Raw genomic sequence first — 26,906 nt, 5'->3', positions numbered from 1 at the left:
TGCTAGGCAGGAGTCACCTCCCGCGCGCTTGGGCTGGCCTCGAACCCGTGCTGATCCTCTCGGCTTTGAGGTGGGATTACAGGGACCCCCGGGCTCAGCCACCACGTCCTTCTCTGACATTGCTAATTAGTCCCCACGGGCCTGGGGGCAGGGGCCGCCCCTTCCTCCTGTCTGCCGCGGCCTCCGCCTGGCTGCACGCGCTCCACCCGGCTGCGGCGTTTCCCCGGGCGCCGCCACCCAAGCTCCCCGGGGCCAGCGCGGCGGCGTCTGCGCAGGCGCGAGCGCGCGGGGCATCACGGGCCGCCGGGACGCAGAAGATGGCGGATGCGGCCGTGGGTAAGGACAGGTGCGGGGAGCAGCGGCTCGTGTCGCTGCCGCTGTCCCGCATCCGGGTCATCATGAAGAGCTCTCCCGAGGTGTCCAGCATCAACCAGGAGGCGCTGGTGCTCACGGCCAAGGCCACGGTGAGCGGCCGGCGGGGCGGCGTGACGGGCGGGGGCGGGCGCTAACCGCTCCCCGTCGGGCTCCGCGCACGCCCAGCCTTCCGGCTGCCCTCTCCTCCTGCGCCTGCGCGGCTCCGGGCCCCTCCCCACCCCCCCACCCGCGGTGTCGGCCCCGCCCACCCGGGCCGCTCGTCCTCTGTGCTGCTTCCGCTCTGCGCGCTCACTCCGCTCCCGGCGTCCCTTGCGCCCCGCCCGCCGCGTCATTCCCGCCGTGCTTCGCGCGCGAGGCGGCGAGCGTGCAGCTCCGCGAGTCGACGCGGTCTCCACTGTGGCCGAGCTCCTGCGCGCGCGGGCGCGCGCGCGTGTGTGTGTGCACAGTGTGTGTGCATAGTGCGTGTGTGCACAGTGTGTGTGCATAGTATGTGTGCGTGTATGCAGTGTGTGTGCGCAGTGCGTGTGTGCATAGTGTGTGTGCATGTGTGCATAGTGTGTGTGTGCACAGTGTATGCACAGTGTGTGTGTGTTCTCAAAGCTTCCACCGTGTCCTGCACGGGTATCCAGGGATCTGCAGCCCTCCGGCCTCCGCAGATCGGCAGGGTTTATGTAGGCAACGGTTGCTCACAAAGTTTAGCCTCCAGGGAGAAGTTTATAACCACACAGCCCCCTTCCAACACAACACACACAGATCGCTTTGTGTTCTTACTTCGTTTTATGTTTTCAGACCCTATCCTGCAGACCAGGACCGCCTCAGCTTCCCCCACCCCCCTACCCCTCCGAGTGCTGGAATTAAACGTTCTTGCCACCGCTCCCGGGTTAGAGTCTGGTCTCGGTGGTGGTAGCCCGGGGACCTTCCTGTTAGGAGAAACTGCTTTTCTCAAGATTGTTTTCAGCTTCTACAATATTAACGGAATTGCAAATGTTATGGCTTTGCAACAGAACCAACATTAAGTAGTTCCCAGCGTCCTGCTCCTTTATGATGATGGTATACTTAATATCACAAGCAGTCTGTACACATTCCTACTTCTAAATACAGACAAGATCATGAGGAAACACTTGTGTCTGTGTGGTCCTGGGACACATCTCTCATTATAGCTGAACTAATCCTGGGCCTTGGGAAAGGCTCAATTTACCGTATTTCTGAGCCCTGCAATCTTGGCAGTCCTACACCACTTGCAAAGTAAGATTTCATTTTTCAGCTTGAGGTTGTTGGTGTTTACTGTAGTACTGTAGTTTTGAGTGAACAACCTTCAACGAGGGATTCATTAGACTGAAAACGGATTTTGGAGATACAGACATGTGACAGCTTACATCTGTAATGTAATGCCAGCTCTTGGGAGACTGAGGCAGGAGTATCTCCAGGAATTCAAGGCTAGCCTGGATTACAGAGTGAAACCTTGTCTCAGTAAACTAAGATAAAGTTCTTGGAACGTCAGATAGAATTGTTGAATGGTCTTTTGCTCCATGTTTTGTAAAGGTTGGTGACACTCCAACCTACCCCATCACTGTTTCCAGACGGCAGCTCATGTAGCTCAGACTTTTGCCAAACTTGCTGTGTATCCATAGCTGCCGTTGATTTCCTGTGCCTCTTGTCTCCACTTGTGGAGTGTGGGTGTGCAGCACAGCACTTCTGGAAACAGTCATTATAGTCATTCATAAATATTTTCCGTGTTACACACCTACGCTCGATAGAAAATGCCTGCTGCCTCCGGCTCTACACAGGGATGTTTCTTTCCTGACCTTGCATTTTTTCCTCATAGAAACTGATTTCTAATAACTTGAGGTACCAAGACAATCAGACATATCAATGGAATTTTAAGCTTATAAAGTCTGTGATGAGTTTTCCAATCTGACCTTTCATTTGATGTTTTTGTTGTTGGTTTAGGAGCTCTTTGTTCAGTATTTAGCCACCTGTTCCTACAGGCATGGCAGTGGTAAAGCCAGGAAAGCATTGACATACAGTGACTTAGCCAGCACTGCCGAGGACTCAGAGACGCTTCAGTTTCTCGCAGGTAAGTAATCTATGGGATGTTCTGCTAAAAAACAAGACAAAAAACTTTTAGTGAGCTCTTTGTCCCTTTATTGTTATCCTGGCCTGGTACAGGGAAGTGTTCTAGCCTTCTACTTGAGCTCATAAAGAATTGTACAAGTTGACAATGCACCCCAACGGAGCTGCTGGTGTATGTAGCCACGAGTCAGGCCCTAGCAAGAAAAAGCTTCAGTGTAGCCCAGGAAGGGGGTCAGGCCACCCAGCCTTCCTCAGCTAGCTTGGACAGGAGTGTTCACAAAGTCATGTCCAAGAAACATGTTTACTATCTGTGGAATGGCAACAGGTCTGTAAGTGCACCAGGAAACAATCCCAAATTCTGCGATTCTTCCCTCATAAGTGTACATGGGTTTCATGTCTTTTAGAAGATATTCTGGGGTTAAAGCGGGAACTAGTAAGTTTTGAAACTTGCATTGTTGTATTCGTAGTTCAACATAAGCCGTTATTGACATGTTTCCTGTTTTTAAAGATATATTACCCAAGAAGATTTTAGCTAGCAAGTACCTGAAAATGCTCAAAGAGAAGAGGGAGGAGGAAGAGGAACACGATGGTGAAAGTGATATTGGTGAAGTCCTGGCTTAAGCCAGCAAGGAGTCTCAGCCTGGTGAGCAGGGCAAGCATAGACTCACAGCTGGGCAGCACTGTGTGCCCTGTCTCGGCTTTGCAGCTTGATGCACTCCCTCTGGCAAGGGAAAGGCCTGGAGCAGCCTCCCACACAGACCCTCCAGCAGTCTCCTGTCCCAGCAGGGGAGCCCTGGGCAGCCGGCACTGCTGTGGCTCTGGGTACAGCAGCACAGACACTGACCTTCATGTTGGACTTGCAGGAAGACCCGGAAAACTCCACGTCGGCTGTCTAGTCACAGGGACACCCTTTTCTCACAAATGGCTACAAGTATAGCTCATGTACACTGCTACCTTTGAATTTTTTGTATTTTTTAAAAAAAAAAAATGGACTATGCATTTTTACTGTACAGAAAATTTGCTTTTCCTTTTCCATTAAAGGTTTGTATTTTACAGTAACACGCTTTATTGAAGTGGTTTTAGGATCTTTGCTTTTTCTAACATCTTACTGATAATTTTGAAATTTCAGAGTTAGCGTTTCTGGCTGGAAATGTGAGCCAGACAGAGTGTGAGCTTAGCAGGTCCATGGGCTTCTCTTGGCAGGCACCAAAATAAACAGCAGCAGCATGTAAGTAGCTGTCCCAAGAGGAGAGCTCCGCTCATCAGTCACATGCAGTTGAAGAAGCAGCCACCTTCTGTAAATGTTTTAAGCAAGTTGGACACTGGGGAGTTCTCATTTTTCTGTTGTCATTTATATCCAGTAAAACCATCTTGTGGTTTATAAAGTTTGACAAAAATGTTTGTTTGATGTCTTGCTGAATGTAGCTGAGTCTGGCCTGGTACTTGTAATCCTGCCTCAGCCTCCCAAATTGCAGGAATTAAGGGTGTACCAGTTCTGTTCACTATCAATACACAGAACACCCACAACATTCCCATGCTACCTGTAGTTAATCTGTGTCCCTTACAAGCCAATTACCCTCTGCAGGGTCTCACTATGGAGCCCGAGCTGGCTTAGAACTCTTGTGTAGGCCTGCTGAGCTGGCCCTGCATTCAGGTCTCCCCACCTGTCTGTGCAGACCCTGCCTACTGTGCCTGACATGTGTTTTTAAAAGTGATTTCTAATAAGCCATTTACAAATCCACTTTTTGGTGTAGATTTGGTCACATACAATCATGTGACCACTATTAACAGTTCTAGCACCCTCTGAAAAATCTCTTCAGCATCTCCATCCCCATGTTACCATGGCAACCACTGAGCTGCCCACTGTCCCAGCTGGAAGAAAAAAAGACCGATGAACAAAGCAGAACACTAGGATCATTTGCCAGTTGCTGCTGTGGTCATGAGCGTGACAGAACTTGGTCTGCCATAGCAAATGTTCAACTCACTCTAGGGACACCCCACCATCACCGCCACCACCTGCACGTTCACATAGACTTCCTGGGACTTGAGAGCACCACCATGTTTACACACTCAGGGCAACAGAGCTAGCTTCAGGACTCTGTCCTCACATCTGGAGCTCAGGGCCTTGAGCAGGACGGGATCAATCGAATGGCTTCTGACGGTTCTCTCCGTGATGCTGATGTGGGGACACCAGCTCCATGGGTGGTGTGGGGCTCTACAGAACAGGACCTACATCCCTTTGGAAAGGTGAACTAGGGCAATGCTCTCAAGGGAGACAGTGAGTAACTAGACACACCTTTGGAATAGGCAGCTGTAAATATGAGGAACTTTATTTATTTTTTTTTTGCTGACATACTATGCGGCAAAACAAAATTGACACCATACAAAATAACTTTATAAAATATCATTCACATCATAGTTTATCAGATTTACAGCATTCTGTGCATGTTAGGGGGCTACATAAGGAGTGAAAAACACACTATACCAAACTCTTAGTATTAGTTTATACACACAGTAAGAACAACATAAGTAGCTGTTGGGTTTCCCATGAATTTATTGCAAAAATAGTGCAAACTATTTAACCTAGTAAGCTGTGAAAACAAACTTAAAAGGACCCAGCTAAGCTTAAACACGACAAGAGATGCGCAGTGTCTCGGCATTCAGCTTTCCTCATCAGCTGTCTTATCCATGCAGACCACCTGACCAGGTAGGTGATCGTGGGTGAGTGCTGAGAAACACGAAAAGAGCCGCTACTCCAAGGCCAGGCTCCCAGCGGCTGCACGCTGGCAGTGCCTTCAGTTTAGGGTCATGCTACTGACTCAACGGACACCCATGAGGTCTGTGTGTAAAACTTAAGATTCCACAACTTTGAACTGAAGTACCCACCCTTAGGTCACGTGGAGAAGGAAGTCGAAGCAGCACTAACAAAGGGTCTGAGTGGCACGGCCAGCTGAGAGAGTGGTACCCCTTCCTCGGGTGTGCTTGGGGAAAGAGTCCTAAAGTAGCGTGACCTTCAGAGCCACACACTGCAGGGAGCAAGAAGGAGGATACTAACTTTTTAAGTTTTCCTTTCAACAGACTATTGGGGTCCAAAAAGCATAATATCTGACAAAATTAAAATATAATGCTACATAGAAAAGCTAAAACAAAACAAAAAAACCCAAACAAACAACCCCCCCACAACCCAAATCAATGAACCAAAAAGCAGCACACGCAGGTCTATGACTTGAGGTACCTATGTAAATTTCATCACCTGCCCAAAGGTAAAATACAATGCTTCCGGCAAGCCAATTGTAGGGCATTGATTACAGACAAAGTGCAACAGCTCTGAGCTTCATGTCCATATGCAGCATACTAAAGGGGGATTCATTCTATAAAATATAGCTGAAGTATCAGCACCTGATAATGGAAGCTTAAACAAAAAACAAAAACCCCACATACGTCTAACTAATCACCTCTTTTTTTCTTATTTTCCTTTTTTAAGATCCTGCGAAGGGAAAGGGTGGGTGCAGAGAAAAAGTGGGGGGTGTCTTCCAAATCATCTTTCGGAGTCTTGCCAAGTACAGCTGGTTCTCTCCTAAAACCCAGATATCTCTTTAAAAGAGTAAGACTCTATATATACTCTACCGGAGAAAGATGCCTAACTTTTATTTCTTATTGGTATAAAATCAAATTCATAGGACTCCAAAATATTGTGTTACTTCCAAAGAATTATTAAAAGATTGCCGTAGTAGGAAAAGTCTAGAATTGTAAACTGCCAAATATAAAAGTGTGGCAAGTCATCAGTCTCCAATCTTATTTTCTTACCCATCAGAAACTGTTCCTGATTTCAGAAACCATGGGCTGTCGAAGACTGTTCATCTTCCCCACCTCCAGCCTGGCCTCCAGACAGCCGTGAGCGTGCCCCCTCCTCTGCCCATGGCGATTAGCACGTTCACCATGCAAACCATTTGCTGTTCATGAAAGGAAGTCATATACAAAGCATGTCAGAGGAAAAGGGAAACGAACAGCTAACAGAGCAGAGACAGCACTTGGGGTATATTTTTGGGGGGTGATGCCCCTTCAATGGCACAGAAATAAAGTGATAGCTATGAACACATGCATAGAAGAGCTGGGGGTATGTTTTGTGTAGGATGTTATATGTAAAATTTGCTCTTGGACACACACTTCCCCCTCCTTCCCCTAAGAGGGTGGGCTGGGATCCCAGGAACGATAGCAGTTGGATGGGATACTTGCATGGTCAGGCAGGCTCCCCACTTGTGAGAGAAAATGACTACTCTGAATTTCAAAAATGCATTTGGGTTAACATAAAAGGCACAAAATAAATTAAAAATATCATTAAATAAACGGAAAGTATGAGTTCAAGTTTCATGTGGAGTTAGTTACATCCCACTGTTTGGTTATTTTTTTCCAATTTAATTTGAGAGACTTAGTAAATAGCACCCAACTGTTTAACTGAGGTAGATCCACATTATAAAGAAAGCTGGGTCCCCTCTATCTTACCTCAAGACTGAATTAAGATGCTTTTAGAGAAACAAAAATCTGTTGTGATCTATGCAGAAGCAATGACAGTGACTGTAGTACCTGCAGAGAGCTTAACTTATGAGAGAGCTCTCTCATAAGTAGGTAAAACCTACAACTCAATCATGTTCCCAGCAGCCAAGGCTCATCACAGACTGGAGGAGAGAAATCAGATGATTGAAGATGACCCTGCAAAGGTCTTAGACAGACAGACTGCCACAGAAATGCACATGATGGGTTTTCCTCATGCTACGCAGAAGTGTAACCCTGGCATCGGCCCTTTTGAACTCCAGAGGGGACACATGCTGAATTAGGATAGAGCATCTTGAACTGGACAGCCGAAACTCACTCTGCCTATTTTATTTTATTTTATTTTTATTGTTATTTTTTGCATACTCTGAAATGCACAAACTCATTATCTGATTAAGGCTTAATTTAAACTGATATCACTACTGGTATAGCAAGGCCTGGGCATCACCACGATCGATCCACAGACTGGTATCAAACCGAAGACAATGACATGAAGCCTCAGAACTGGGTTTAGCAGGTACTATAATTTTATAATTAATTATACAATCCATGTAGCAAATGAAAGATTATACAGAGAGGCCAAGGGTTATAAATAATAGTTTACACAGGAACTGTCAATTTACAAACAGCACTGCGTGGCTTCTAAATCGAAAGCACAAGACATCACACAGCTCCACCGTACAGGTACAGACATGTCCATGACATACAGAGTAACACCTGAAACAGGCAGGCCCTTGTAGCCAGCCGCTCCACTTCTAAGAAAGTAGCAAACAGTAAATGTATGTAATACATTTTGATTCAAAATGCCTTCTACATATGCTTGAGTGTGTGTGTGGGGGGGGAGGGGGAATTAAGACTGGGCCAGGACACACTGGGGAACTTCTGAATTCATCTTTGGTTCTTTTTAAATTAGTGTATAAAACAAAACTAGAAAAACCGATAAAACCAAGGGTTAAAAACCCCTCAATAGATACTAGGCAGGTAATCTGAAGTTATAGGGGGTCGGGATTCAGGGCTACATCCTCTTCCTGTTATTTATGAGGCAGTAGCCACTTTGTTGCACGGAAACTTAGAATTATTCCTTACAACTCTTTTTCTGTTTTGTTAAATTAAAAGCTCATTTGCTCCTACAGTTATAAAACATGAATTTATAACTTAGTAGCCACACTGAAATCCTTCTCAAATGCAGGACTCACGAATTGTACCTTTTGATCGGAGTTTAATCACATAGGTCTATTTGGTTTTGAAGAGGGACCAAAACTGTTGATGCACCACCCTCCACAGTCAGTGCTGTAGACAAAAAAGTAAACACATCACTTCCCCGGGTAAAACCAACAAAAACATCCCTTGACAGGGAGGGTAGGCCAGGCTAGGAAACTGCTACATCCCTGGCTTGACACAGTCAGAGATAAAATTACACCATAGGCATGCCAAAGCTGGAGTTCTATGTTTTTGGTTCAAGTGACACTGCACCTAAGTGAGCAGTTCCCCCAGAGTCACAGAACAGAGTGACAACAATTAAAAGGCATTACAAAACAACATTAGGACCAAATAGCACCTTGACTTATGTGATTAAACTCTGATTAAAAGCATTAAATTGAAACTTGAGTCTAGTGTTTAAGAAGGATTTCAGTATGGCTGTTAAAAATTATAAATTCATGTTTTATAACTGCTGAGGCAAATGAGTTTTTATTTAACAACAACAACAACAACAAAAAGAGTTGTAAGAGAATAATTCTAAATTTCTGGCAACAAAGTGGCTACCGCCACATAAATACAGGAAGAGGGTGTAGCCCTGAATCCCGACCTCCTATAACTCCAGATTACCTGCCTAGTATCTATTGAGGGGGGGGGGGTCTATAAATTTTTCCAGTTGTTTTATTTTTATAAAATAATTGAAAAAGAACCAAAAAAAATTCAGAAGTTTCCCACTGGCTCCTCAACTAGTTTTAATCCCTGCCCCTACACGCAAGCATATATAGGAGACAATTTGAACATGATTCCAATTCCCTCTACACCGAGTTCTACTACAACAGACGCTCTCGCCGAGGGGTGGAGAAGGCAAGACCAGCAGCTTCTTCCAACCAACCCCTAACCGATGGTCTTGCATCGGTCTCCAGGTGAGCCTGCATGTCCAGACAAAAGAACCCAGGATGGGCCTGACTGAGGGTATCTGTGGCTGTAGGGTGGCATCACAGTTTGCAAGAAGGAGCCAAGGGCTGAGGAACTTCCTGGATAGGTAGGGTCAACAAAAGCCTAGTCTCTGAAAGGGCACCTAGCTACAGGCTTCAAAGGTGCTTGGTTGGGGCAGCACTGCCTGGAGAAGGGCGGGGCCAGCCTGCCTGCGTACAGGGCGGGGGGGCCTGCCCTGTCCCCACATGTGCCATGTGCATTGCCCCTCTGCTGACGGCTGGTGTAGGTGTTCATGTGGCCTCATGGATGTAAAGGAGCGTGTCCCCACACCTACGTCCTGGTGACCCTCATAGGGACAGGGAAGAACGTGCTGTCCAGTGCCTTAGCTCTAAATGAACTCAAACGAAGGCAGCTCTAAACAAAGCAGGAGACAGGAGCTCCTTCAACCATTTAGACCCCAGGAATGGAGGGACTAGAACCACCAAGCCAAAGGAAGGCTTCATGTAGTCAGTGTTCTCATGGCAACCAGGAAAAAAAAAAAAAAGGCCAAGTCAGAGGACCCAAATAACCAGAGGTGCCACAAATACCCACACCCTATGCCTCTGCTTCTCCACATAGAAATACGTGAGGACTTCTAAGGGTAGTGAGCTGTCCAGGCCAAAAGTATGTAAGGTGACACACACCCTCTACAATGTATTAGAACTAGATGGGAGGAGCCTGCAGAGATAACATTTGACAGAGCCCTCCTGCACCCCTCTACACTCGGGCACCCTGCCTTCATGACAATAAAAAACTGTCCAAGATTTCCCAACCAGTGGAGGAATCCGGGAGCTTGTGCTGACTTTCCCAATTAGCCCAAGGAAACTTTAAGAAGAGCCGGAGGGGATGGGTGCAGGCAGAGCCATGGTGTAAAAGGATGGCAGCTCAGTGGGGCACCACAGGAGAGCTGGTTAGAGGTGGTGGGTCCCCACGACAAGCCTGTACGCCAGACCTGCACTGCCAGCACTAGGGGGGGCTTGTACTCAACAGAGCCCATTGCTCCTTCCAAACAGAGGGCTCAGCGCTTTCAGCCCTTCACTTTACACAGGGTCCCAAGATCAAAGGGTAGCTACGCTTGCAATATCCGAGTCCTTGCAACTGCTTTAAACACATTATTTGCACGAGAGTCAGTGATGAAGCACCTTTATGAGTTTATAGTGTACAAAAAGGGAGGACACAGCAGGGAACCACCTTCAACCCATTTGTAAGCAAGCAGGGGAAAGACGCCTTCTTACATTTAACAGGAAAGCAAACGTCGGGAACGGTGCTGTCTCCAGGCTCAGCCACATGTGGCCATGCACAAAGTTGTTCCCACCAGCCTGGAGGATGCATGTTCCCCATGCAGAGAAGCCCTTCTGCCAGCCTCTCGGGTGTTAGGATCTCCAAGCTGGGAGGTGCGGAGGGGGCCACCCCAGGTCACAGTATGGCACACTCATTTTGAAGCCAGAACTGAACAGAGGAGTTCACAACTCAGTTTATTCAGGTGATATTTTGGCTATATTCAGTGTGGACATGGAGGCTTCAGAGCAAACACAAACCAATGAGAAGTCAGAGGTAGCTTTTATGCATCTGTCTGAAAGGTTTTTAGAAACCACCTTCTGTAGTGATTTGGCTAAGCCGATACATTCAACTTGAGAGACAATAAAATCGCAGAACAAATCCAAAGACAAAGTGAGGACTCTGTAATGGCACTGACAACACACACACACACACAGACACACACACACACACACACAGACACACACACACTCAGAGGCGGTTTGAGTGTAAAAGCTCCTTTTGCTTCAGACACTGGGTACCCTGACCACAGTTGGTGTGGGGCTGAATAGAACATGAACTTAAAACCCAGCAGGGTCACAAGGCGGGAGGTTGGGGGGGGGGTGCTGCACCGGGCTTCAGGTACCTCTGCCATCCATGGATGTACCATAAACGGCAGTCTGACACAGCAGTGACCTCACAGGTTTAAGTTGAGGGGCTGGCCAAAGAAATGCAGCGATGGCTGGCCTGTAACACTAGCTGGGCCATTCAGATGCCATCCAAGCTGACAAAGGCCACATGACACACTTTTGGGGGCCTGTCAGATCACAAGAAAACTAAAAGAGACCAAAAGTGCCACAAAGACTCCTAACTAATATGTTTACATTCAAGCCTTCCCTTCAGGTCTCAAAGAGCAAGCTGTTCAGAGGTGGAGAATTTCTTGTCGGAAAGCAAGACAAGGCTAGGCCACATGCTTGAGAGAACAGAGCCCAGTCTGCACACTCTAGCATATAATACTGAAATGTGTGTTGGGGTTGTAGAAGCAAGGCAATGTCCCGTGAGTCTGTGTACAATCACTTCGCACAAGTACAGCAGATACATTGCTGTCACAAGATCAGTGCAATTTACTGGATCAGCACGCCTGCCACAGGGTAGCCACCACAGAGCTACACGTGCACTGCCTACGATGAGCCAGTCAGCATGGATAATTTGGGGGAAGGGCTTAAAACATAAACAAAATGTTTGCGTTCGCAAATGAGGTGTATGAACACCAAGGGAGTGTAACTCTACTCAGGGCACATTCCTTTTTTCAGGGGTGTGAAAAATGAGTTAGGGAGAGGTCACAGAAAGGTTGCTTATGGCTTGTCTGGGGCCACCGGGATTGTCCACTGCCTGTGTAGCAAAATGCCCATGAAAAATCCTTGTAACAATCCAAGAGGTCAGGGCCATGCTGAAGCCCTGAAGGTTCGTTCCTGTGACCAGCCAGTGCTACCACCAAAGGGACCAAGGGAGGCCACTTAGCCCTAAGGCCTCCTGGACGCTCGTGAGTCCCAGCTGCATGACTCGAGGCTGGTCTGCCCATAACACATTATATCAAATATATAATTTGATTGAGAAACTGCTTGTAAAAATAAAATTCAAATCACCCTGCAGATCAATGCAAAAGCATACCGCTGCATCTATACGAAAAACAATTCATCCAGAAAAACTACATCTGTGGCTTCCAAAAATAAAGCATCCACAAGCCTTAAGGTAAACACTGGGTCATTTATAACAATTGGGGAAATAATCTCTACCATATCCATCAGGTACCACATGCATTGGGGTAGCCAATTCAGCTGAATCAAATTAGAGCAGGAGAGGGAAAAAAATAAATAGCAACATTTGCATTTAAAAACAATAAAATAACATATAATAACAACAACAACAAAAACCCCTGCCCAACCCCACTGCAGGGGCTGTCTATCGAGCGCTCAGTAACAGGTAAACATCAGGAAAACAGGTGTTGGGCCAGCGGAGGCCAGCATGGCCCTAGTGGCCTCCCCACTGGCTTGGCCTGGAGGCCAGTAAGCAGGTGGGTGTAAGGAGTGACCGAGAAAGAGGCCAAGTCTGGAGAACGCAGAACAAACCAAGCAGTATCGAGTGTGCGTGTCAGGACTTCCCCCAGACAGCCCCTTTCTAGAAGTACAGGTGTGCTAAGCTTAGGGTTGATGGGTACTAGGACAATCTGGGCTTGCAACATACAGTGACAGGATGGAGTTTTGCTAGTGGTACTCAGGGCTTATCTACAGACCAGAGCCACAAGGCCTCCCTAGAGTTTTGAATTGCTTCATCAGCATGGGGACAAGCTTCTGCACGGTGTGCACAGTGGTAAAGGGATAGAAGCCACGACTGGTTTTTGAAAAGAATCTTACAGCATACTAGAAAGAGTCCCAGCATGAGAGTCTGATTGGGTAGCCTCTCTTAAAGAGACAGGCACATCCTAGTTTCCCTTCCAAATGGATACATAATCACATTCAGTTTGCTTAAAGCAAGGCACACCTTACCTAACAGAGGGGCTGGGGACACAGCAGCTAGGGGGCAGTCCACAACCTTGACCAGGCATCCCCTCAGGAGACACCTGAGGGCCAGCTGTTGGTGCAGGTGTAGTCTGAGAGCTGGCTCCCACAGAACTGAGGTCTCACACTGTCTCAGAACCTATGCTAATAATGAGGGAAGGGCAAAAATCAGGAGAAACAATTATTTACCTGAGAAATTGGAACTCCAGCCATTTATAAACTGCCATCGGCTACGTGGACGATATGCATCTGAACTCAATCAGGGACATTTGGTCTGGGAACAATTTTCATATTCAAAGTGACACAAATAAGCATGGGCCACAGCTAAGTCCTCTAGCCCATCAAAAAGAAAACTTATCCTTCAAGATGACTAAAACAAAACAAACAAAACTCCCAACTCAGATTATCTCCCCAAGCCCACAAGTGCTCCTAGGTGTGAGCTCTGACAGGGTTCCTTCCTGCTCCCTTGGCAACATGGGGGACTGCTTCAGATAGCTTCCAGAGCCATGGGGGTGGGGGTGGGGTGGGGACAGGGGTGGCCTAAAACACAGACGCCCAGCTGGCTGCGAGTGCCAGACCCAGAGGCCGGCAGCAGGCTGAGAATCTACATTCTAACACTCACTTACATGCCTGAGATCCCATGGCAAGCGGCTAAAGACAGACCTTGGAGACATGTAGTTTCCAGAGTGGCTGAAAACAATCTAATTCCAGATTCTAAAGGTTCACCCGTCGAATGAGTCCTTTAGCCTGACCATGCGTGGTGAGCTAAGTGTTTTTATGTCCTTTTGGAAACAGTTTGAGAAAGTGCCACTTGCCACTGGGATAGCAGGGTGCCTCAGTGCTTCTTAGACTAGAGGTTTGTCACTTTACAAGATTTTTAAAGACACAGCAAGAAGAGAGACTAATGTCATTAGTAAGACACCCACATGCACACACAGATACACAGCCCACTGAGGGTATGGCGTCCCGGGTCACTGCGTCCGCCCCTCCCACCCAGCAGGTGGGTGACAGGGCCGGGGTGGCACTCTAGCATGAGGGGCCATCCACAGTGTGGGGCAGGGGTGGGCGCCCTCCCCCTCCCTCCGCCGCAGGGTCAGAGGTAAATGATGCAGAACTGGAGGGTAAGGACCATCAGCAGGGGCAGGGAAAACCCACAAAGCACAAAGCAGCACGAAGCAGGGGTGTGTTTCCTTCCGGGAACTGTCATGTGTGGAGCATGGATCTGATGCTCACTCAGCTTCAGTACAAGCACAAAAAACCACTGGACACACGGTGAGGTGGCAGCTGCTACCTACAGAACCTCGCGTAGTGTCCCTCTCAGTCCAACGGTCTCTAGGGAGGCAAAGCTGGGTTGGGGCCCAGAAGCAACTACCACCAGAGCAGTCTGTGCCTTCCCTGCTGGCCTTGCCCACCATCAGCTCCTCGGGCACGCCCCATTCCTACGTGTCAGTGCTGTGCCAGCAGAGCCACCACCGGCAGACCTCTCTCCGTTTCAGTGCATAGATCCTATGAAACCCACCTTCCAAAAGTGCACACCAAGGGAGGTGCACTCCTCCATGAGAGAGCTTGTTCCCCAGCAATGGAAGAATAAATAAGTTCCATTTGTGCTTCATTGGCTGAGTGACACACACATGGATGAGGCAGGGAGGACGGCAAATTACTGGCAAGCACACTGTCCTTCCCAGAGGTACAGGCTACACAGTCCACACTGGGGAGCGGGAGCGGGAGGGGGCGGAGGGGTGCATCGCTGCCGGGTGAGGCCAGTTGCATATTCCTCTACTTCAAACACTAAAAGCCACAAGAGGTGGCCTGTCTCCAGGCTCCAAACAGGTCACGAGGAGCACCCCATAGTCAACAAAAGGAAAACAGCATCTACCTACCACATTAATACTGCAAACCAGATATATATATTCTTCTCTTACATTAAAGACATAACAGTGAAAAAGGATTGTACTGTATTTATCACCACAGACCCGTATTCTTTAGAAACTTTGGAAAATAAATGTCACAGTCCTACAGGACAAATCTTATGATTAGACTGTCAGTATATTGTCTTTTTTTTTTTTTTTTTTTCTCTTTTAAATAAATTTTTATCAAAATGGCACTTATCTGCCAATCTCTCGGACCGGTCACTGCTGTAAACACACGTGACCGCCCTCTCTGCTGCCAGCATGCCTTCATTTGGCCTCAAGGGCAGGCAGTGGCAGGCGAGGGACACCATGGATAGATACCTAGCAGCCATCTGCCCTGGGGCTACAGAGCAGGTGGCATCCTTTAGAACTCAACTTTAGTGACAACTTGTTAGGGTCAGGCTTTAAAACCCCAATGGTGTTGGGTTGCTCTCATGCTCAGAGCCTTCACAGCTAGTTTGAGCCCATCGATTTCATTGAGAATCAGGTGTTAAAAACCAGTAAATCGAATGACCAAATAAATTAAAAATGTTTTAAAGCCCTGAGAGTTCATAGACTTGTTTTAGGACATTTTGTTGTTGTTTTGTTTTTAGGAAACACGGGACTCTTTCAGTGAGCAGCTTATAGGTTTTGGCAAACCACAATTCCTACAATGGGGTCTCATACAGGCCTGCAGCTCAAAATCCAAGTTTGAAATCTGGGACGGAAGGCATTCTGGAAAATGGAGGATCTAATAAAACCAAAGACGTCTCATGTTCGATGCTGGCTGTCACAGAAGGGCTGGGCATCTGTTGGTCTGAGTGTAGCTGGTCTCGTGTGAATCCAACTTGATACACAATCGCTAAACACTACAGCATGTCAAGCAAAGTACATGGTACGCAGTGTGTCCTGGTGGACCTGGACAGCTTTGGCCAGCGCCTGGTGATCTCGCCCATTGCTCTGCCCAGAGGTGTGGCTTCCTTCAGCACTGCAGAGGAGAGGAAGAATAGTCCTTTACTGAACACCAACCCAGAACAGGAACCAGACACACGTAATGGAGGCAGCATGCTAAGGACACACCCTTGACAAGAAGCAAAGGAGATGGCACCTTCCTCCACGCAAAGCCTTCATCACCACCATCAAGGCAGTAGCCTTGTGTCAACCCCTCTTGAGGTGTGACACTTACCTGTCATGCTCTTTATCCACCAGATGGTACCTGGCGCGGAAAGCCACCAGGTGAGCATAGTAGGCTGGCGCAGGTATGGACACAGAGCGTGTGCAGCGCACATAGGTGTGACACAGCTGGTAGGTCAGAATCTGCAGCTCATCAGAAGAGAAGCGATTGTCATCCCAAAGCACGTGGTAGTGAGAAGGACGGCTTGTCCCCTGAAAGAGGCCAGGGGCCAGAAAGAACAACCATGAGACCTTTACCAAGAACAGCAATTATTATTCCTGTTAAGACGGGCATGCTGGCGCACGCCTCTGAGCCAGTTCCCGGGAGGCTGGGGGAGGAAGACTCGCATTTGAGGCCACTCTTGGTAAAATAGAAGCACCCTGTCTTCAACCCTGAGACACAGCTATCTTGAAAAGCCCTATACTTATAAAATAGATTATACATTTGCTTATTTTACAAACAGGAAAATCACAGCTAAGGCCTCCCTCCCTCCCTCCCCTCCAGGTCTTGCAGATTTAGTCTAGGCTGACCTGCTGCTCAGTCCTCCGGTCTTAGCTTCTCAGGTACTGGCATTACAGGCAAACATCACTATGCCCATCTTATAGAGAGTACTACTAAATGTGGCCATGACTCAAGTCAGCCAGCAGAGGAGATTTTCAATGTTTCTAACACAGAGCAGCCTGTGTGAGATGAAGTCTGAGGTGACTGGTGGAGGCAGGATGCTCACCATCATAGGTGGCACACCTGTGCTGATATCACATTACCGCGCCCCCCACCCCCCGGGTCCCATAACTGTGCATCTGATGTAGCAAGAGGAGAGAACATTTCAGGAGGGACTGAGCGAAACACAATGTCCTCTGGATATATTAAGTATTCTACAATGTTTTATTTGTTATACCAAGAAAAAAAATTTCCCATTAAAGCTACACATTAAGATTTAAAAAGCAGGAGTTGGAGTATTTGATGGTGCTTTTCTCTCCTATAAGGAAGAGTAGCACTCACCTAGCAGAAAGCGTGGTGGCTCGTCCTCGCCCACATGCTACTAGCCAGTCTTCAAAGACCTGACTCTAGCATCAGGAAGATGGCAGAAAGCTGTCTTCCAGAAGAGCCACAGAGCATCCCAGTACATCCCTTTTCCTGGCTTTTTACTGGTAGCCAGCATGCAGCTCAACATGAGCCTCTTCAGGCCCCAACCACAGTGGCTTCCTGTAGTTTCTACTTCTAGCTCACAAGCTGCCAAACGTCACACGCCGTCCGCACGCCTTGGCCTTGACCATCAGTGTTCCTTCTGCCTTGGTGTCACTACACCCACTTCTACACTAGTCCCTTCCCATTTCTTCTTTCCCGGTGTTTCTGACCCACAAACAGTTTTCTGGTACCTGGGCAAGAGCTCACCTCTCCTGGCCACAGCATGACCTAGAGCCCCACCAGCATGCATTCCAGACTGTCAAAAGGAGCCTCCCTCACCTGGATGCCAGCATGACTGCACAGGTAGAAGTCAAACTCGGTTGGATGAGTGATTTTCGTGTCTACGGTTGTACCTGCTGGAATGTTTCCACTCTTCCCAACCTGCAGCAACGAGAGCATATCAGCTGTGGCAGTGTGGGTGGGCAGAACTTAACTTGGGCTGGGGTTATTGGTCACACTGTATCCAGATACTACCACCAAGCAATTTGTTTTCTGAGAGATATGAATTGAACAGGCTCCAATAAAATTATGTGGCTAACGATGCAGCCAACTCCTGATGTCCTCAACTCCACCTCCCAAGCTCTGGAACCATACAAAACATACAGAGAGTCCCTGCAGGGTGTGGTGGTTACATTGTACCTTTCTTGCTAGCACAAGCAATAGTGCCATGAGATTCCTCCATTATTTATCTATAGACAGAGATTCATGTTGGAGCTCAGGCTGGACTAGAACTCACGGCAATGCTCCTATTTCAGCCTCCTGAGCTGGGATGACAGGCATGTGTCACTACGCTCAGCTAAACAAATCCTGTCCACAAAATCCTTGAACACTCAGTGATGTCTTGCTTGGTGTGGAGGGACACGGAAACTGTCAGTGCTGTGTCCCCTGTGGTTGTGGATCTGTTGTGGGCCCTTCCTCTTCAACAACACATCATGGGCGGGCTGCCAGGTCCTTGGCCAGCCTCAACAGCCTCCTCTATCCTTGTAGGCAGGGCCAGGGAAACAGGGAGACACGACCCCTCAGGGTTGAGGGGCTGGGGAGTGGACTGCAGGGCTGGGTTTGAGCCTCTGTCCTGGGTCTCAGTCACATGCCCATGTCTGTCCACACTTATTGCCATCATGTGGGCAAATAACTTCCCCCTCTCCTTTCTAAGGTAAACAAGCCTTTCTTGTTGTTTTTAAAATTTGCTTGCTTTTACTCTTCTGTTCTCTGCCACATTTTGAACATCTATGTGGGAACCCTGCCAATAATGCCTTCAGAGCCCTAAGGCTTTGGCATGGGTGAGTTTCAAAAAGAATTTTTGGGTTTAGCTCCTGAGATGATGTTGTAAATACACATAACCCCATAAGCATCTGTGACACATTTCAAAATTTATTGGCTAAGTGTCATTATATGTAGGAATTGACATCACCAGTCTCTTCTGCTTCCCTGGAGGGGAAGTCTTCCCCTCCTGTGCATCCAAGGAAGCAGGTTTACACCCCATCCCCACTACTTTTTTTATTATCGCCCATTCTGGGGAGGGAAGCAGCCTCTAAGCCCTAATGCCTTTGGCAGGAGACACGGGGCTGTGAGGGGACACCAGCAACACAATCCACAGATTCCCTTCATGGTTCACAGGGCTAGTTCTCATTTTATAATAAACGCACTCAAGTCTCCAAGCTGAGCAGATTTGATAGGAAGCCATTGGTTTTGTTCAGCTGTGAATGTTCTAGTCTCTGTTTGTTCTATCTTTAATGCATGAGTTAAGGGCAGCAAAGTGAAAATGTCAAGCATTCTTAAACTTAATTTGCATAATCATCAAAACATATGGGTTCTACAAGACCAAGGTTTGGAAACCACCCGAGCCTTCCTGCCCTCCCATGTGGATCTGCCGCCTGCTGCCCTTCCCAGCAGCCCCATCCCTGCCCCCACCCATTCTTGCCTGTTTCCGGTTCTGACAGAGGTGCGCTGTAACACTCACCTGTGACACACTGCTTGGCAATTTCCCTTCTGAGTTCTGTAAGCTTTTGTTGGGTCTCTTTTCCTTTATGTCATTTTAGGACATAGCTCTGGGGACACTGGAGACCATAGCTACAGTATTTTAGTATCTTAGTGTAAGTGGTTCCGTTCACTGTGGCATGGTAGATATACCTCAGTCTCCCCACAACATCTATAAACAAACACTGGGCCACCCTGGAGGCCATGGGGCAGAGCTGAACTACAATGAGCATCATGCAGCCAAGTGTGGTGATGCTAGCTAGCTAGCCTAATGGGTCTTGACTCACGGTGATGGCTTCAGGATCTGGTAGACACCCTGAAGTCCTGCCCTTCTGGGTAACCTGTGTTTCCCAGGCAGCTCCCCTATACACAGCTGTGGGTCTCCTTGTATGGCTAGGAGCACAGAAAACACTTTCCTGGGTCTTGAGAGATGGCTTGGTCAGTGCAGTGCTTGACATCCAGGCAAGCACAGTGGCCTGGGTTTAGTCACTAGAACTGCCATGAGTTCTGACAGGCTGTCTCTGAAACACCTCTACATCACTTATTAGATAAATGATATTTCATGCCTGGATCTTCTTCACCAAAGCCAGGGGGAGGTCTCAACTGAGTCCACACGAAGCCCTGTCTCTCGGAACAGTCTCCCCAGATAGTGGCCGCCGGGTAGCTGTGACTCACCCGCTCATTCTTGTCTGTGCAGAAGAGGCGTGTATGGTGGCGTTTCTGCACCACAATGAATGTGATCCCGGGCTGATAGTCCTTCTCCAGCTTGATGCAGGCCTCTCGGATGGCCAGCAGCTCATGATGGAGGACCTGCAGGACAGGGGCAGACATCAGGGGCCTTACTCTGCAGGCAGCTTAGCTAGCACTGGGCCAGGTGTACCACTCTGCCTTCTGCTAGCTTTCCTAGTTTCATTCTGGGGCGGTGATAAAGAGAGACTGGTCAAAAGCAAGGCAGGAGAGAAGAGGGTTCATCAAGCTTACACTTCCAGAGTATAGCCCATCACTGAGAGATGTAAGGGCAGGAACTCAACAGAAAATACAGAAGAACATTTACTTGCTGGCTTGCTTGCTTTCTCTCATTTTTGTTTATTCTGATCATATTCCCTGGCCTGGTTCCACCCTCACCTAGCTCTCCCTTGCCCGAGCGTATTTGCACAATTCCACTCCAGCCTCCTCCCACCACGGACCCCAAAATCTCATATGGCACAGCCAGACCCCATAATGTGCCTTTCACACTGTGACCAGCCAATCAACAAAGGCCAAGAAGACAGTTCGCTGTAGCCCACCTGCTGGAACTGGCCCTCAGAGACACCGTCTCTGTAGAAGATGATGCGGGTGGGCTTGAAGCGTGTTGATTTGTAGAACTGAATGAGCAGCTCCCGCACCATGGCAGCCAGGTCCTGGATGATCTCCTGTCGGTGCTGCTGTACACGCACGGTGGCACAGTAGCGGTTGGGGTGTGCGTCCATGCTGCCCACGACCTATGAGACACACAGTCAGCAAGCAGATGACAAGGGCTTCAGGAGTGCCTCTCCTAGGGTCCTGCTGGACAGCCTATGAAGAAACACCTCCCCACAATATCCCCCTCACAGCAGAAAGTCCTGCTAAGTACCTTCTAAAGGTGGGACACTTGCTCCAAAATACACAAGCAAAGGCAAAACTAAACTGTCTGAGCACTGGTGGGGCACACCTTTAAACCCAGCACTCAGCAGACAGAGGCAGGCGGATTTCTGTGAGTTCCAGGTTAGTCTGGTCTACAGAGCGAGGTGCAGGACAGTCAGGGCTGTTACACAAGCAACTGGGGATACCTCTAGTGTTTCAAGAGTAACCACCTCTCCAAAAAGCCATAGGCACACCGAAGACTTAGTATCTCCAGGCTTTGGTCCCTAGAAAGCTCACAGCCCCTTGAAGCAAGCTGTTCAATGGAGTCATCTGAAGGATCGAACCAGACATCCAGAACACAAACACGATGCTTCAGGGTTCTAAAGTCAGGGACAAAGGGGAGCTGACCACTATAGCTCCAGCTAGGGCCTGCCCATTTCCTAGCTCGGGAAGCACCTCCTTATGCTTTGAAATTACTAAGGGGATGCCCAGTCCGTTGTCTCTGGAAAGCAGATGACCTGCTACTCTCTGAGAAGTTCCACAGAGCAATAGAGCAATATCTCCAGGTCCTCTCAGGGCTCCTTGTTCTAGACCCTGCTTGGGGTTTTCCCTCACAAACCTACAGCTTCCCTCTCATACATTGTGAAAATAAACAGACCCAGAAATATTTCAAGTTGGTATAAATAGAAAGAAATCAACCTGTTCCTACTGATTGAGAACTGTGGACACCGGAGAATTTGGTAAGCCTGTCTTTTGGAGCCTAATCTTCCCTACCTCTGAAATCAACTTCAGCCCAAGCAGCTGGGTAAGCCTGAGAGGGATTTTCTTGATTGCATCATCAAAGGGGGAAGACTCACTCTAAATCTGAGTCACACCTCTTAGTGGCAGCCTTTTGCTTTGTGCCTGCTTGTGACTCTTGTTGGAAAGTTTGTCCATCCTGTTCTGCAGGCAGATGCCAGCTTATACTGGGACTGCAGAGACATCGCACCCAGCCTTGTGGACTGAACTACTCATTGTTTTCAGCCTTTCCGTTGTTAGACTACATCCTCAGATTGGGTCCAGTAACTCTGTCTGTACATGTGTGTGCATGCCTTCCAGACTAACACACTGGCCTAAGCCTCCCAAGCCTATGGAGAGGACCTGTGTAGAAAAACCCAGAAAAAACAAAAGACAGTGGTGGCCAGGCAGAGCCCAGTGTGGCCAAAGGCCTGGGACCTTGGCTCTAGACACCACCTGCAATCCAAACCTGAGAACTGAGCACGGCACACGTGATGTAAATGGGGACTCCTTCCAGTCTGGGAGTTGGAATGGGAACTGACTATATGGCCCCATACGCCATCCTCTAAGACAGATTAAACAATGATGTTAAGCCCGTTTAGCCCCTGCTGTATGCCAGGAACCTCACATCCTTTCAGAATCCCAAGGCCCACAGCAGCGCAGCTGGAAAGCCCAGAAAGATTAAGCTTGCCAAGACTCGGCTGGCTGTAAGGCTTGTAAAGGGTGCTGGGCACCACTCTAATGAAGGCTGCTAAACCCAGGGCCTTTCAGTCCCATTCCACACCAGGCGAGAGCTTCCGAGGCACCTGATGATGGAGAAACTGATCGTGCAAGAAGGCACTTGTGGGGACGGGACTCGTGCTTCAGACAAACGCACCAAAAGAGCCTGTTGCCTCCGTCCATGTACTCAGCCGCCCTGTGCCTCTGCACTAGGGGAGGCACATGGCTGAGCTACATGAATGGACAGCAGCAGAGGGAGTGGTTGCTGAGTGTCAGTTAAGGCTGCATTGATGGACAGGGGAGCCCATCCACCAAATGCACCACAGGCAGGAGGAAGAGGGCAGCCTACACACTCCTGTGACATCCTCAGGGGATGTCACCCATTTGCAGTTGGATCATGATCCAACCAACCACTTGGGTGAAGTCAGCTCCATGTCATTCTCCTCGCCACACCACTGCAAACACTTGAGGGCCGAGGGGGCCCCAAGAATCATGGCACCCAAAGAGAGCCGGAGGAGGAAAGCATGGACACTCACGGCAGCAATCGAAGGCTTCTTGCCATCCCCAGCTGGTGGGTGGGTGACATCAGCTCCCAGGAAGATGACAGGCTGCTGGAACACTGGAGGCCTATAAGAAAGTGGGGAGTTGGAGGCCTGGGCATGGATGCCTGACAGCATAAGTTATTCCTGTCCCTCTCTGAGAGGCAACCCTAACCCTAAAATGGACATTTCCCAAGACATCTTCCTGCCCCAGACCACTGAACCCACCTGATTTATACTGTGCAGGAGCTTGAACCCAGGGCCTCCTTTATGTTAGACACCCCAGCAGCCCAACAGAATCTTTATCCCTTAAGATACACACAGGAAGCCTACTGGGTTAAAGAACAAGGTCTGGGATGCACTTCAGAAAGCCCAGGAAGGTAGGCGCAAGATCTAAGTGTGCCGCTGTCCTGGCTAGGCACTGGGGGTGCCTTGTTTAAGGCTTTCTACATCCACACAGTACTCCAGGCTCTTACCTGCCTATGGCTCACTCTCTCGGGGTTGCAGAGCACAGAAGGAGTTTAAGTAGCATCCTGGACCATCAGCTACCACATGTACTCCCAACTCCTAACACCCCAGGCATCATCTGTCATGGCCACCAACTCTGGCTGAGGCCTCCAGGCTGGATGTTCACTACCTGAGTGGGTGGTGTACATAGCGAAGGCAGGGGAGACCGACATTGACAGCCCTGCGCGCACCGCTGAGAGGAGCGACCATGACACCAGCTGAGGACATCTCTATCTGAGGTGACATCACGCTTGCTCAAAGAATCAGCCACTCAGAGGGGAGAGCATCTGTTGCGCGCTGTCATCTCCCAACCAGTCAGACTCAGCCAAGGCCCAGGGAGTGATCACAAGAGGGGTTCTCCTGGACAGATGCCCCCTCCCCCAGCAACCACTCAGGACACAGCCACAGAGGAGGGAAAGCATGTGCCTCTCTGTACCCTTCCCAGCGAGAGAGGAAGGCAAATGTTAGGGAAGGTGCCTGTCACTTCTAAAACACAGACAGCTGTGACACTGCGGTCCAGATAACCACACTCGAGATGCCTGTGTTCCCTAGTCTCTGTGTCCTTTGATGGCAATTAAAAGCAGGAGCTGGGTGCTACACTGCAGACCCTGTTCACCACCTGCCACTACCAAGCCACCCAGCAGGCACAGACAGGTAGCAGTTGGAGTCCTACATGTGGGTGGATGTGACTCACCCACCAGCCATAAGCAAAGGCCCACCTGCCCTTGGCTTCCTCTCATCCTTCACCCTTAGCCCAACAAAGCTTCCCATGAGCCCACCCTGCCGCTGCCTTGCAGGCTCCTCCTAACTCAACTCCATGCTGTCATGGCAACAAGATAGCTCTTTCAAGGTCTCCGGTGACGTCCACATCACCGGGGCCAATGATCAAACCACCAGCGTGGCACACTTTCCTTGAGTGGCACGACTCGGATGCCTCCCCTCCTTGCCTCCTCCTCCATCTACTACCAGTGTACCTGAACTTTACCCTGGGCACAGGGCTCGGTCTCCTTGCCATTCACTCTCCCGAGTGCTCATCCAGTCTCAGGGATTTAATGCCAGAGGACTCCTGGGCTCTGACAACCAGCCTCCTCCTATCTCCTGGGCAGGCCACAGTCCAGCTGCCCAACCCAAGGCTCTCCTCGTCCATGAGGGCCCTGACTGACATTAACTAGACCAAGAAAGAGCTTGAGAGGACTGCCATCCTTCCCCTTCAGTCTCTACCTCCAAAACAACCTGGCCCCTTCATCCTGCCTGCCCCCCACTCAGCCTGCCATAGGCTGGCACAGAAGGCTCATGGAGCCTCAGCCAGGCCCCCAGAACACAGGCTTGTCTATCGTTCCTGTGGTCATTCTCTTTCTTTTGCCTCCACCACAGGCCCACGGTTCAAGGGAGGGTAAACATTAACTTCGGCCTTGTCCCCTAACCCCTCAGGAGGCACACAAGGAAAAAGACACAGCTCCACATCCCCAGACCCTATCTATGGGGCACGCCAGCAGCCAGTGCTTGGCCTGACTTCCTGGACCACGCCCAGGACCCAGAACATTGGCTCCTGCATGGAGCTTTCAGTCTGATCCCAGCGATGAGCTACCAGTGAGAAAGTGGGAGGTACTGGCGTATTCCCTGCAGTAGTGTTCTAGGGACCAGCTGACAGGCATGGGAGCCATTCCCTGGCCATTCCAAATGAACCCATCTTGACCTCACTCTCACAACTCTTTAGTGCAGCTTGCTGGCCCCAGCACAAGAAGCAGGGGCAGAAGTAAGCCCCACACTCATCTTCAACTCTGAGGGAGCCCAGCCACAGCACTCAGCCACCCCAGAGGCCCCTGGTTCTCAGGGGCCCGGGACTCATCCCACATGAACTATGGCTACCTCTCAACTGGCCACCCAAGCCAGCCGGTGTATGTACCCACGTGTGGCCACCTCACCTGCCCTGTGGTAGCAGGATGTTGTTGACACCTCCCAGTTTGACATTGATTTTTAAGCAGAGATTGGACAGGGTCTGTGGCGTGGTCCTCTGCACATTCTTCATCTGTACGCACTGTGTGGCCATTCCCAGCACTGTGTCTCCCACACGCTTGACTTCAGCTGTGGAGCAGAGGTGCACATGTCACAGCTCCCAGAGACACATTTCACACCAGCCATTTGTGAACAGGGCCCAGGGTGGGGTAAGCAGAGGCCGGCTATAACTGAAGCTCCGTCATTCCTCAGCAGGAATGACACCTCATGTTAAGCAAATGCATGGGTAGCTAAAAATAAAAGCACCAGCCTCCTCAGAACCTTTGGCAAACACAGGACCAACATCAAAGAGCTGTGGGAATCCAGCCTCCCCATGTCCAGATTCCTTCCAGAAGCAGCTGGTCACTGCTCCTCAGGCTGTTGTAGAAACCAGGACTCCAGGGGCAATATTCATCACATCTCACAAGCAGTGAGAAACCCTCTTTAAGTTAGAGGGACAAGCATGGCCTTCGTGAGTCTGTAGTCTGCCCGTGGCTAGATGGACTGGATCTCTACTGGAAAACAACCACCAAGAAGCCACAGTGGCTTTCCTTGGCTCCTGCACCAGCAGATCTCATTCCAACACCCTTCTGATTGGAAGCCTGTGGGGGCAATTGCTCTCACCTTGCAGACCTCTCCATACACCCTCCCTGACCCCTCCCAAGGCCCTCTGTACCTGATTCCTTCCTTTTCTCAAGTATTGGCGGGCTCTGCACTGGTGAAGGAGCAACTACTCTGACATATTGTCTGGTAGCAGAGGTCATACATGCTGACTGAATCCCAGGGAATGAAGTCTGTGGAGCTTTCTCGGGGAACAGTGGCACATCAGGGGACTCTCTTACATCTGCCAATACTTGTGCCACAGCATGAACATGAAACCAAACCTAAAGCCACCTTGAGTCCCTAGATTCCTGGGAGAGTGACCTCATGAAAGACACTAAGGACAGCTCCAAACACTGACTAGAGCACCCAGACCTCCCCTCTCAGGCTCAGGACAGAGCAAGAAACAACCACTCAGTTCAGTCAACAGGAGCCTGCAGACAGCTGGCACCTACCATACACTGGAGTTTTGCCCGGCAGGATAACCACCACCAGCTGCAAGCCAGCGTACGTGTTCTTCAGATGGCGGAACATGGGCTCCACGCTGTCTGCCCCCTGTGCGTATTTACAGAAGCAGGGCTGACCCTGGATAGGCATCCCGGCGTCTCTTGAGATCTTCCTCAGTTGCTCTGTGAAGGACCTGAGCAAGAAGGCAGCCTTGCTCAGATGTGTAGCAGATGGTAAGGAAACCATACAACTAGGGGCTCTGAATAAGGTTTACAAAGCAAAAGCAAATCACGTTGCTGGGCACTGGGGGCCCACACCTTTAATCCCAGCACTTGGGAAGCAGAGACAGGTAGATCTCTGAGTTATGAGTTTGAGGTTAGCCTGGTCTACAGAATGAGTTCCAGGACAGCTACACAGAGAAACCCTGTCTTGAAAAAAATAAACAGACACATGTTTATGGAAGTTAGAATTAAGCATGTTAAGGGCTGGGAAACATGAGACTCTG

At 49.3% G+C, this 26,906-nt stretch overlaps 2 protein-coding genes across 2 annotated transcripts in view; one reads left to right on the top strand and one right to left on the bottom strand.

Moving 5' to 3' along the window:
• The first annotated feature begins 280 nt into the window (after window positions 1-280).
• Window positions 281-3,507, top strand: Chrac1 (chromatin accessibility complex subunit 1). Its single transcript, XM_051202480.1, has 3 exons — window positions 281-464; window positions 2,326-2,452; window positions 2,957-3,507. Exons 1-3 carry the CDS (start codon window positions 318-320, stop codon window positions 3,067-3,069), a joined length of 387 nt encoding a protein of 128 aa, XP_051058437.1. The 5' UTR covers window positions 281-317; the 3' UTR covers window positions 3,070-3,507.
• Window positions 3,508-14,874: 11,367 nt separating this feature from the next.
• Window positions 14,875-26,906, bottom strand: part of Ago2 (argonaute RISC catalytic component 2) — a 67,776-nt gene continuing 55,744 nt past the window's right edge. The window contains exons 12-19 of the mRNA XM_051202697.1: window positions 26,410-26,594; window positions 25,285-25,444; window positions 22,850-22,940; window positions 20,501-20,695; window positions 19,890-20,024; window positions 17,517-17,618; window positions 16,062-16,261; window positions 14,875-15,863 (exon numbers count right to left, since the gene is read on the bottom strand). Of these exons, the coding sequence (XP_051058654.1) occupies window positions 15,755-15,863; window positions 16,062-16,261; window positions 17,517-17,618; window positions 19,890-20,024; window positions 20,501-20,695; window positions 22,850-22,940; window positions 25,285-25,444; window positions 26,410-26,594 (1,177 nt within the window). The 3' untranslated portion in view covers window positions 14,875-15,754. The remainder of the gene's footprint in view (window positions 15,864-16,061; window positions 16,262-17,516; window positions 17,619-19,889; window positions 20,025-20,500; window positions 20,696-22,849; window positions 22,941-25,284; window positions 25,445-26,409; window positions 26,595-26,906) is intronic.

Source organism: Phodopus roborovskii, unplaced genomic scaffold, assembly GCF_943737965.1.
Source record: "Phodopus roborovskii unplaced genomic scaffold, PHOROB, whole genome shotgun sequence".
Classification (NCBI taxonomy): domain Eukaryota; kingdom Metazoa; phylum Chordata; class Mammalia; order Rodentia; family Cricetidae; genus Phodopus; species Phodopus roborovskii.
Note: the sequence above shows the minus strand (reverse complement) of the source record. Positions and strands in the feature narration are given on the sequence as shown.

Excerpts from the sequence above, each read along its gene's own strand:
- Chrac1 (XM_051202480.1), top strand. The coding sequence starts at position 318 with ATGGCGGATGCGGCCGTGGGTAAGGACAGGTGCGGGGAGCAGCGGCTC. Across the intron at positions 465-2,325 it reads TGCTCACGGCCAAGGCCACG|GAGCTCTTTGTTCAGTATTT; the intron begins GTGAGCGGCCGG and ends TTGTTGGTTTAG. Across the intron at positions 2,453-2,956 it reads GACGCTTCAGTTTCTCGCAG|ATATATTACCCAAGAAGATT; the intron begins GTAAGTAATCTA and ends CTGTTTTTAAAG.